The 12,268-nt window shown below is 39.0% G+C and overlaps 1 protein-coding gene across 5 annotated transcripts in view; it reads left to right on the forward strand.

The window, feature by feature from the left end:
* scube1 (signal peptide, CUB domain, EGF-like 1) overlaps window positions 1-12,268 on the forward strand; it is a 120,257-nt gene that overhangs the window by 572 nt on the left and 107,417 nt on the right. For all 5 annotated transcript variants that reach the window (XR_013816590.1, XM_079818014.1, XM_079818013.1 and 2 more), the window contains exon 2: window positions 1,183-1,305. Coding sequence is in view for 4 of the 5 variants with exons in the window: in XM_079818014.1 (XP_079674140.1) it covers window positions 1,183-1,305 (123 nt within the window). In the remaining variant the exon portion in view is untranslated. The remainder of the gene's footprint in view (window positions 1-1,182; window positions 1,306-12,268) is intronic.

Consider the following 12,268-nt stretch of genomic DNA (forward strand, 5'->3'; position numbering starts at 1 on the left):
TGGGTTCTTTTTAACCACGACACGACTGAAGGATTTATGATATTTTATATGTTCATGTGTGTAATTTAGCTCGGACACATGCTTTTGCAAATAAACCGAGATGAATGACTCATCTCCAAAGGAGTTTGACGCGCATGGCGCACTTTTGGTTTTCCGTGTTTTCAGTCTCTTTCAGATAGACATTTTTTTTTATCAGATTAAGTTATTGCATGCACAAACAAAACTCTTTAGAAAGGATTCTCTGTTTTTGTCCTCCCTCTCTCTCTCTCTCTCCATGTGTATTTATGGGTTGGATGAAAAGAGCGCACCGTTGCGTAAAAGGTGATCAGTTGGATACGCAGTCTGCGTAAAGTTTAAAGATTCAGACCATTTGATGGAAAGACAAAGAAAAGTTTGGGGGATCTTTGGTGTGGGTGACAGGATTGAGTCTACACATCAATAACCAACCAAACCACCTCCTTAACCTCCTCAAAAACACAAAGTCTCCCTCATTCATTCCCCTCTGTATTTGGAGCATGCATGAGCATAATTTTAGCTTTTTAGGTGAATCAATATATCAATTTATTGGACATTTTTTCTCGGCTAAAAGGCGAAACGTCTTCCTTCCGGACTGCCCTCGTCCTGTCTGAATGGATTTGATAATTTCTGTTCTGTTCTGGTCAGTGTCACCTGTCTTAACCAGCAATACGATCCTGAAAAGAGAAAGCAAACTGTTCTCAGAACAGAGACAAAGAGCACCTTTACCACACCCCGAATCTCTTGTCAGAAGAAACATAAAATCATACATTAAAGTCAGTGTTTATCTCATTTTTAGTCTTTTGGTAGGTATGTGCCACACTGAGAAGGATTGAGTTGTTTCTGGAACTCATTCTTGCTCTTCTGTTTGAGTGTTATTCAGTTTCGCAACCAATACGAATGAAACGGAGAGATTTGTGTAATTACCCGTCTCTGTTTTATTATTTGCATTGTACTGATTTAAACAGAGAGGCTGTCATGCTTTTAGAAACTGACCTACTATTGAAGCATTAGATTTTCAGCTGCCTGAAAATGTATCAAATCTCTTTAGAGCATCTTCATCTAGTGACTTCTCTTTTATTCCTGTCCCTGTCTGAAGTGACACTACAGATCTGGGATGTGTAGCAAGCATTTAGCTCACTCTTATCCCATGTGATTACTCCGCAGATGCCGACGAGTGCTCCGAAGCCACAGATGACTGTCACATCGACGCTCTCTGCCAGAACACTCCAAAGTCCTTCAAGTGCATCTGCAAGACTGGATACAAGGGAGATGGCAAGCACTGCGAAGGTGGGTCGGACAGATCTCTCTCCTTCTGTTTCGCTCATTCCGTCCCTGTCCGCCCGTCACACACACACACACACACACACACACACACACACACACACACACACACACACACACACACACACACACACACACACACACACACACACACACACACACACACACACACACACACACACACACACACACACACACACACACACACACACACACACACAGGTCATCCAGCTGTTCTCTAGCTCCTGCTGTGGGTCTTAATTAATGAGGAGGAAGTGCAGTGTGATGGTGAGAGGTGCTGGGAGGCCAAAACCTGCTCCAGTCTTTACACCTCCCTCTCCTGTTCTGCTTGAGAGCACAGCACAGCTGGAGCCAGCACACACACACACACGCACGCACGCACAATCAGAGCGGATCACACTCACTGAAACACTCATAGACACACATTAACATCACAACTCATCTCTGTACACTCACATGCATCTATTGAATGGACATGCTGTTGGGCATAAACATATGTCGGAAGAAAGTTCTGAACATTTTTGTAGTTTAGTAGTAGGTTATTTAATAGCTAATTGGAGAACATAGTGACTGGAGAACAAAACAGTGATTATTTAATTTAATAACTTTTTCATCAAAATTATAGGCATTATATTACAAAACATTGATAAACAATATCCATTTTTCTAATTTAATATTTTTTCATTAAATATTATATATGTGCATTATATTACAAAAAATATTATACAATATGCATTTTTTCTCATTTAATATTTTTTTTAAATTAAAGATTATATATTTGCATTATATTACAAAACATTGATATACAATATGCATTTTTTACAATTTAATAGTTTTACATTAAAGATTATATATTTGCATTATATTACAAAAAATATTATACAATATGCATTTTTTCTAATTTAATATATTTTTCATTAAAGATTATATATTTGCATTATATTACAAAACATTGATATACAATATGCATTTTTTTTTACAATTTAATAGTTTTACATTAAAGATTATATATTTGCATTATATTAAAAAAATATTATACAATATGCATTTTTTCTAATTTAATATATTTTTCATTAAAGATTATATATTTGCATTATATTACAAAACATTGATATACAATATGCATTTTTTACAATTTAATAGTTTTACAATAAAGATTACATATTTGCATTCTAATACAAAAAATATTATACAATATGCATTTTTTTCTAATTTAATATTTGTTTAATTAAAGACTATTTGCATTTTATTACAAAACATTGATAAACAACATGCATTTTTTCTAATTTATAATTTTTTCATTAAAGATTATATATTTTCATTATATTACAAAAAATTATATACAATATGCATTTTTCTAATCTTTTTTCATTCAGACTTATAGATTGGCATTAAAATACAAGAATTTATATGCAATATGCATTTTTTTAAAAATAATTATTTATTTTCATCAAAATTATATATTGGCATTATAGTAAAAACCTTGATATACAATATGCATAACACTACATAACGCATAACACTTCAAGTGAAAGTAGAATTGAATAATTTGTGAGAAAAAATATTTTATATTATTCTAAAATTAACATTTTCTCTGTTGATCCTCTAATATTGTAAAGTTAAATACTCATATGCTCTATTTCTTATCTTATACTCACACGTGCACACTTCTGTTTCATGGCCAAACAGGTGCATAAACAAAAGATTTAGAATTTATCCATTTGTACACACACACTTCTTTGACTTATAGCTGGTGCAATTAAAGACTGTGAGCTACATGGGCGTAAATGAATTTGTGTGTGTCAGAGTATCGCTGAGGTGCACCGTGCATGATGGACACTTTTAGAGCAGACAAACAGTCGGGTTATTCTCTCTCTCTCTCTCTCTCTCTCTCTCTCTCTCTCTCTCTCTCTCTCTCTCTCTCTCTCTCTCTCTCTCTCTCTCTCTCTCTCTCTCTCTCTCTCTCTCTCTCTCTCTCTCTCTCTCTCTGCTGTTTCCTGTTATTGTACTCAGTGTTCTTCATCTGTGGATTCTAGATTGTTCGTTTTGCCGCACTCTCTCCCTGTTTCACCCACATGTGTGGAGCTTGTGTTTCAGGAAAAGGGCGAAATGTGCTCTCTACCTATTATGAAACCTGAAACCCATTCTCAATTGCATTAATGAATTAGGTGGATGTGAAATGGCATCGCACCAGACTGCTCTTCAGTTAGCGCTTGACACTCCTGTCTGAGGCCAGACAGCGTGGGCTAGAACAACATCTTTTTATTTCTCTAAAGAAACATGGGGAATGTTCTGGACTTTACAGAAGCCCTTTCCTCCCACCTTTAAACCGCAGTCTACGGTCGCAGGGCAATGAGGCTGTCAGTTATGTTGAACCCGACCGGGGCTGCTTTGCTCTTAGCATGTTAACTATGCGTGCGTCTCCTCTCTTTTTTTTTGCTCTTATTCTGTCTGAGCGGACATTCCGTCCACAGTGTAATGTGGTGTATTGTGGGGAGTGGGGGGGCTGTTTTGTCTGAAGCAAAAAAGCCCATTAACACCCCCATACCCACCCTTTAATTAAAGCCCTGCGTGTTTGGCTTTGAAGAAAATTAAGAAAACACTCGCTCACACTCTAATGCAGTCATTGTGTCTGTCTGCACATCAGTGCCTCTGTAGTCAGTTACATGCTGGTGAAGTCTGTTGAACATGAGGAGATTCATAACCCATCTTTTTAATATCTCATAGGCTAAATGGAGACTTTTAGCTGAAGCTTCTCCTCAGAAAAGGTCCAAGCAATCCAGGTGTGTCGCAGAAACTGTGCTCTTACTAACCAAGATGCCAATCCAAAGTCAATTTATATTGCTTGGAGATTGAAAGGGACAAGTGAAGGTGACATGTGATAAACTGTATTGGGTCTCACTTTATATTAGGTGGCCTTAACTACTATGTACTTACAATGTACTTATTGTATTCATATTGTATTGCAAAACAGTTTTGCTGATATTGAGGTGGGATACGGGTAAAGTTAGGGACAGGTGTGGTGGTGGTGTGGGTAAGTTGAACGGTATGGTTAGGTGTAAGGGAAGTGTCAACAGTGTACTTATAAATGTAACTACTAGGGATGCAACAATACAGTTAGTCCACGGTTCAATACATAGGCTACCTCGGTTTTTAACCACGGTTTTTGGTTTGGTTCGGTTCTGATGGCTTGTCACATCATTTTATTGCTAATCTATTCTTAGGCGACAGGAAGAGCAAGAGGTTAAGGAGACTATGTTTTTCTTTCTTTATTTTACTTAAAAGAATTGAAAAACCTTACTTAAACTTAAAACTTTACTTGAAATTAAACGTGTACACATTCCTAGTGTATTGTATAATATAAAATAAAGATATATAAAGATATATATATATTACACTGGCAGCTCAGAGCTGTACAGCAGCATTTAAGTATGAAATTGAATGAATAAATGTAAAAATAAAACACTACATAGACTTCACTATAAAATATACATTGATTCTTATTAAAGCTTAAGTTTTTCAGTCAAGAGCAGTGAGTGATTTTCTCTTTGTCTCTAGTTAAAAATTCTGTCATCGATAAATGAATACAGGTTTGGAGTGAGTAAATAATACATATTAGAGTGAGTAAATAATGACATTATTTTAGAGGTGAACTGTCCCTTTAAGGACAGCGTGTTCACTAGGCTGCGCTGCTGTCAATTTAAGACCTGCGTGCATCTAATATACAGACACACGCCGATTTTACTTTTACTTTAGACATAACCGACTGTGTTTATGTTAACCTTGTGTGTATTTGACATTATTAGCGCAGTAAGACGACTACTTAATCCAGTAATCACGTGTTTGACAGGCGTTTAGTGTGCGTGCTCGGAAAAGTGCATTTTAAAACTGTGCATAAGCACGCGAATGAAATGTTTAACCGGTGTTCTGTCGATTTGTCCTACCTTGTCAGATTTTGCGACCTCCCATTAAAACAGTAGGTAGCACGATTCGACAGCAAAAAATGCTGCCTATCAGATTGTGCTACCAGCATCATATTCATCTGATTTGAGGCTTTATTAATATCCATACCTACTCCTACCCTACACCTACCCTTAAAACTGTGTAAATATTTTAAATAAATAAATATTAAATATGGATGTAAAATGCTACCTATCAGACTGTGCTACCAGAATCATATTAATGTGATTTGCTTTATTAATATCCATTAATATCCATACCTACCCCTGTCCCTACCCTAAACCTACCCTTAAAATGTAAATATAAAAAAATAAAAAATATTGATGTGGGCATGCGCAGTAAGCCTTGGTAGGACAATCTGACGGGTAGGATGAAATGTCAGGACACCGGCAAGGCTTTAAAACGCATGCAAATAATTAACTTTCGTGATTGTGAATAACTCTAGTGTTCAGTGAGTATAACTCTACCACTAACGTGTGATGTGAATGTATGTCGCGTTGTTCAGTATATTTTGATGGAGGCAAATTATAGAAATTGTAGAAAAATAATTGGACCCACTTTATATTAGGTGGCCTTAACTACTATGTACTAACATTTTAATTAATCATGTGATACAATGCACTTATTGTGTACATACATGTCTTTACATTGTACTTACATTTATAAATATACCTGTATGTAATTACATCTGTAATTAATTTCTGTAGTTACATTTGTAATTACACAGTTGACACTTCCCTTACACCTAACCCTACCCTTAAACTTACCCATACCACCACACCTGTCCCTAACACTACCCGTATCCCAACTCAATATCAGCAAAAGTGTTTTTCAATACAATATAAACACAGTAAGTACATTGTACTTATTTTTTTATGTAAGTACATAGTAGTTAAGGCCACCTAATATAAAGTGGGGCCAAATAATTAATAAAAACAAAAAAACGCAATTCACAAGCGCGTATTGAACCTGGGAATGCTGTACCGAACAGTTCAATATTATATTGAGAATTGTGGCATCCCTAGTAACTACAAAATTAATTACAGATGTAATTACATTCAGGCAATCTTTAATATATAAGTACAATGTAATAACATGTATGTACACAATAAGTGCATTGTATCAAATGCTTAATTTAAATGTTAGTACATAGTAGTCAAGGTCATCTAATATAAAGTGTGTCCCTGTATTGTCCTGCATTTCACCCATCCAAGTTAGTGCACACACATTAGGAGTAGTGAGTAGTGAACACAAACACATACTGCAAACCGTGGACGTTAGAAGCAATGGGCAGCCATTTTTGCTGTGGCGCCCGGGGAGCAATTGGGGTTAGGGCTCAAGGGCAGCTACATCATTTCCTGCAGGTATTGAGAATCAAACCCACATCCATTAGGCCACAATTGCACGACTGATTGGTATTTGAAAGCTCAGCTGTTTTGGTTATGTAGACTTTTGACCCTGTTTACACCGGGTATTAAGATGCGTTTTGGTCAATCATATCATAAGTAGACGTGGGAGAAACATTCCCGTTTACACCTGGTGTTTTAATCCGTCTTTTTTGTCCACTTCCAAACACTTCTGTCCTGATTTCTTTGAGGAGAGGGTCTATGGGCGGGTAAATGTATGGGCTTTTTCAGATCTTTCAATCTAATGGACAAAATAAGCTTGTGAATTTACGTACGAATGTGCCCGGGGACGACAGAAAAACATGCTCTCCGTACAGCTTTCGTTTGTGCTCTGATAGCCACAAGAACTCGTTGAACGCTGTGAGATTGTGTTATTAATCAGGAATGGTGAGAGAACATTGTGCTTGGCACATTTTTCATCTTCAAACCAAACTTGGGTCTTCAGCCGACAAAGTTTAAATCCTGTCTGGCTAGAGCGCTTCCCATAATGTTTACGCTTTAGGTCATTAGGTGGAGAGTGGTCGGCCTTTTGCGGCTGTTCAGATGCATTTGACCACATGAGCGTCTACAATACAAAAGCATCCAGTCGAATGCATATTCGACTACCTCTGGAAGTGGTCAAAAGTGGACAAGCTCAAAATGTTTTAGACCATTTACACCTGTATTTAGTGTCGTGCACCTGTGATCTGATCAACCAAAACTCATCTTAATACCAGGTGTAAACAGGGCCTCTGTCTCAGATGTTTCTCATAAAACAACTAAATTGCAGACCATTCATTGGAAAAGAATCACAAATAAGATCTCCTTTCACCAAGTTTCTCCTATACACCAATGAGATGAAATGGAGGTCAGATGGAGTCTCCTGATTTCTCAGGGGTTTCTCCTAAGAAAAAGATCCCAGTAATCTCAAATGTGTCTCGTCTGAAGTGTCTCTAACTCTGCTTCGATGGTACCAAAGTCTGCTAAAGATCTCAAATGTTTCTCATCTAATTTCTTTAAGATCATTTAATCTGATGCTATTCACATTCATGGTATAGCTCTATACCCTTCCTGTATGTCGACTAGCGTCTTATTTATTTCTGCTGAGGAGGTTCAGGAGAAACGTCTATTGATAGGATAGCATCTTGCAGTTGATGGAGATTTGTGGGATGCACATCCAGGGCCCGAAGCTCCCGTTCCACCACATCCCAAAGATGCTCTATTGGGTTGAGATCTGGTGACTGTGGGGGCCATTTTAGTACAGTGAACTCATTGTCATGTTCAAGAAACCAATTTGAAATGATTCGAGCTTTGTGACATGGTGCATTATCCTGCTGGAAGTAGCCATCAAAGGATGGGTACATGGTGGTCATAGAGGGATGGACATGGTCAGAAACAATGCTCAGGTAGGCCGTGGCATTTAAACGATGCCCAATTGGCACTAAGGGGCCTAAAGTGTGCCAAGAAAACATCCCCCACACCATTACACCACCACCACCAGCCTGCACAGTGGTAACAAGGCATGATGGATCCATGTTCTCATTCTGTTTACGCCAAATTCTGACTCATCAACAGAAATCGAGACTCATCAGACCAGGCAACATTTTTCCAGTCTTCAACTGTCCAATTTTGGCAAATTGTAGCCTCTTTTTCCTATTTGTAGTGGAGATGAGTGGTACCCGGTGGGGTCTTCTGCTGTTGTAGCCCATCCGCCTCAAGGTTGTGCGTGTTGTGGCTTCACAAATGCTTTGCTGCATACCTCGGTTGTAACGAGTGGTTATTTCAGTCAAAGTTGCTCTTCTATCAGCTTGAATCAGTCGGCCCATTCTCCTCTGACCTCTAGCATCATCAAGGCATTTTCGCCCACAGGACTGCCGCATACTGGATGATTTTCCCTTTTCACACCATTCTTTGTAAACCCTAGAAATGGTTGTGCGTGAAAATCCCAGTAACTGAGCAGATTGTGAAATACTCAGAGCGGCCCGTCTGGCACCAACAACCATGCCACGCTCAAAATTGCTTAAATCACCTTTCTTTCCCATTCTGACATTCAGTTTGGAGTTCAGGAGATTGTCTTGACCAGGACCACACCCCTAAATGCATTGAAGCAACTGCCATGTGATTGGTTGATTAGATAACTGCATTAATGAGAAGTTGAACAGGTGTTCTTAATAATCCTTTAGGTGAGTGTATATAGTTGATGTTTTATGAGGGCTGGTATACAGTAGACGGCACGATGCAATTAAAATGCTTGTTTTACATTCTCTGCTTGATTGAGCATCCCGGCCAGAATGACACGGCAACATTGGCTCAACCAATGGCATGAGTTGGGGGCGGGACTATTGGTTTGCTTGACTAATAAAAGGCAAACTAATTTTCATTTCGTGACTCTGAAATTACACAGAAATGACACAGTTTACATGCTTTAAAGACACAAGATTAAAATTAGGCTAAATATAAAAATTATATAACTTGAGGTGGCATGAGATGACTTCCTTCCCGACCCTTTTAGGTTTTATTGATTATGCAAATGTATTAATTGATGAGCTTTATCAGTTGGCGAAGCTCAGAAGGGAATCCCCACAGATCTTAAATCCCCAGAGGCTAGTGTGAAGATCTCACCGCTGGGTTTATTTGTAGGGTGGAGAAAGAGATTAAACAAAGCTTGCAAAGATGACTCAGCATCAGGACTATGGGTCAGTCAGTTTACCTGGGAGAGAATTGCCTTTTTATTCATTCTTTTTCTCATTCCCGCAATCCCCTTTTTATCTCTACCTGTGAAAGAGATCAGGTAATTGTCACTGCTTTAATGAAGAAGTGCCTCGGCTTGTGTGTAGACTGAGATGGATTGTGTGTGTAGTTGTGCTTCTGAGTGTGTGTGTGTGTGTGTGTGTGTGTGTTTGTATGTTTCAATGAGAAAATGATAGAAAAGGGCATGGGGGTGGTGAGGAAGAGACAGATAAATGGAATGAGAGATGGAGGTGTCGGCCCATTACTAGGCCATTGTCTGCCTGGTGTCTGCGGACTCGTCACAGAGCTGTCGATGCTCTGATTGGCTGCCTGAGTGTGCCCACCCTTCATCCCTGACTCTCCCCTCACAGGACACTTCAGTCTCTTTGCTGCTTTATGTGCCACCACACACACACACACACACTAAAAATCATTAAAGAGCAGTTAAAATGACATTTCTAGCAGTGTCATGTGGAGTGACACCATTTTAAATTCTTCTCTAATTGTTACCATTCAAAAGTTTGGGGACAGTAAAATTGTTTAAATGACATAATAATACTAATAATAATACTTTTATTCAGCAAGGATGCATGCAATTAAGTAAGAGTGACAGTAAATACATTAATAAAACATATTTCACATTGCATCTTTGATCAAATAAATGCAGCCTTGATGAGCATAAAGGCCTGTTCACACTAATAACGATAAAGTAAAATCATTCTAAATATAAAAGAATAGTAGAGTTCAAAACTATAACAATAACGGCAAAGAGAAACGATCATTGGGATCACTGTCAGAACGATTATGAATGACAGCTTTGAGCATGCTTATGATAAACAGAATGATATCGTCCGCTGGTTTGGACGATAATATTGTTATCATTATAGTTTATAGTTATCTAAACTCTTGCCTGTAATGTACATAAATGTTTTATGGCATCATATTAATTCATGCTGCATGCAATATTTTTTTTGCACTTTTCCAAAAGATTTTTTTCTTGTATCACTGGACATTTGGAAAAGAAGTAGTGATTACAAAATTATAATTTACAGTACCCGAGACAATCATTGACCCTTATACTGTACATATCTAGAACTAAACCAAAAATCTTGATGTTGAAGGTTCAGCTCGACTGTGAATGTGTGATTTCTGAAGGGGCACAGATCTCCGTTGATCTGGACATTACCCTTCTTTACGGTTAACTGCTAGCTCATCTGTACTAAATAACAGGAGTGGGAAACGTTACAAAAACACACATTAGCAAGGTGTCAGTGTTTGTCCTTTTCCTAGGTTATTAAAAAGGGCTTTTTGCAGTACCCCTCCTTCCTTTGCTCCCTGCATGGCACGTTTTTCAGCAGTTAGGATTCGGGCATGGGGTGTGTTTTGTTGGGCCATAGGGGTGTTGAGGTGTTGCCTCCCGCGGGCTCCACCCCTGCTGAGGTGTTAGCGGAGGTGCTTAATCTGCCTGATGGGATGTTGAGCGTAAACACTTCTCCTTCGATTAGAGATCAGCGCGTGTCAACGGCGGAAATGGCGGAAAGCAGCAGCCCGAACTGTCGGCTCGCTGCCGGCTCGCATCAACAACAGCTCCGGGGCAGGAAGTCTGTCAGCTGGAGGCGAACTAGCCGTCCAGCACTTTAACATCCCCCTCACACCTTCACTGGCAGCACATATACACCTTGTTAGCCTTGCTAACGGCCACAACACACACACAGACACCTAAAATCATTATCACCCCGACTCGCACTCGTTTTCTTACAGTTCTAGGGTGGATTGCCTTTGTAATGCCACTGACGGACACAATGGGCCTCATTCAGTTCAATTGTGTGGATTAAAGGGAAAGTTCACCCAAAAATGAAAATTAGCCCATAATTTACTCACCCTCAAGCCATCCTAGGTGTATATGACATTCTTCTTTCAGACGGATAAAATCTGAGTTATATTACAAAAGTCCAGGCTAATCCAAGCATTAGAATTTGATTCATAGTTGCTCTGTTTTTGAAGTCCATAAAAAGTGCATCTGTCCATCAAATAACATGCTCCACGCGGCTCTGGGGTGTTAATAAAGGCCTTCTGAAGCGAATCGACGCGTTTGTGTAAGAAAAATATCCATATTTAAAACTTCATAAAGTAAACTTTCAGCCGACCGCCTTCCGTGCTCAATATATGGAAAAATTGTTGAAAGTTCCCCTGCCGTTTAAAAGACTAACGCGACCAGGTCCGCTCGTCATGACGTCACGTACGCATCTTGAGTTTCATTTTCAACATTCAACACTTTTCCACAGAAGGCGATCGGCTGGAACTTTACTTGATAAAGTTTTAAATATGGATATTTTTCTTACACAAATGCGTCGATTCGCTTCAGAAGGCCTTTATTAACACACCGGAGCCGCGTGGAGCACGTTATTTGACGGACAGACTTTTTATGGACTTCAAAAACAAAGCAACTATGAATCCATTCTAATGCTTGGATTAGCCTGGACTTTTGTAATATAACTCAGATTTTATTCGTCTGAAAGAAGAATGTCATTGTAACGAGGTTAGATCGTGTGGGAAGAAGGAGGCGGGAACCGGCGAACAATAAACAATAAACTTTAATCAAACAAACAAACAACGTGAAAGTAAAAGCGGCAGCCCCTCACGGACGATTGCCGCACACATACATAAACAAAACCATAAATAAAAATACAAATTAAAATCCAGGCCTGGTCCTCTCTCGTCCTTCACTGTTGTCGCTCCTCCTTTATACTCACGTCACTCCTTACTCTACTTACTCACTCCTCCGCGAGAGACGAGGCCAATGCGGCACGCAGCTGGCGCTCATCATCATAATAATGACCGCGACCTCGTCCCGCTCTCACGGTCCCTCAGCC

This window comes from Gobio gobio (genome assembly GCF_949357685.1).
Source record: "Gobio gobio genome assembly, chromosome: 5".
Taxonomy (NCBI): domain Eukaryota; kingdom Metazoa; phylum Chordata; class Actinopteri; order Cypriniformes; family Gobionidae; genus Gobio; species Gobio gobio.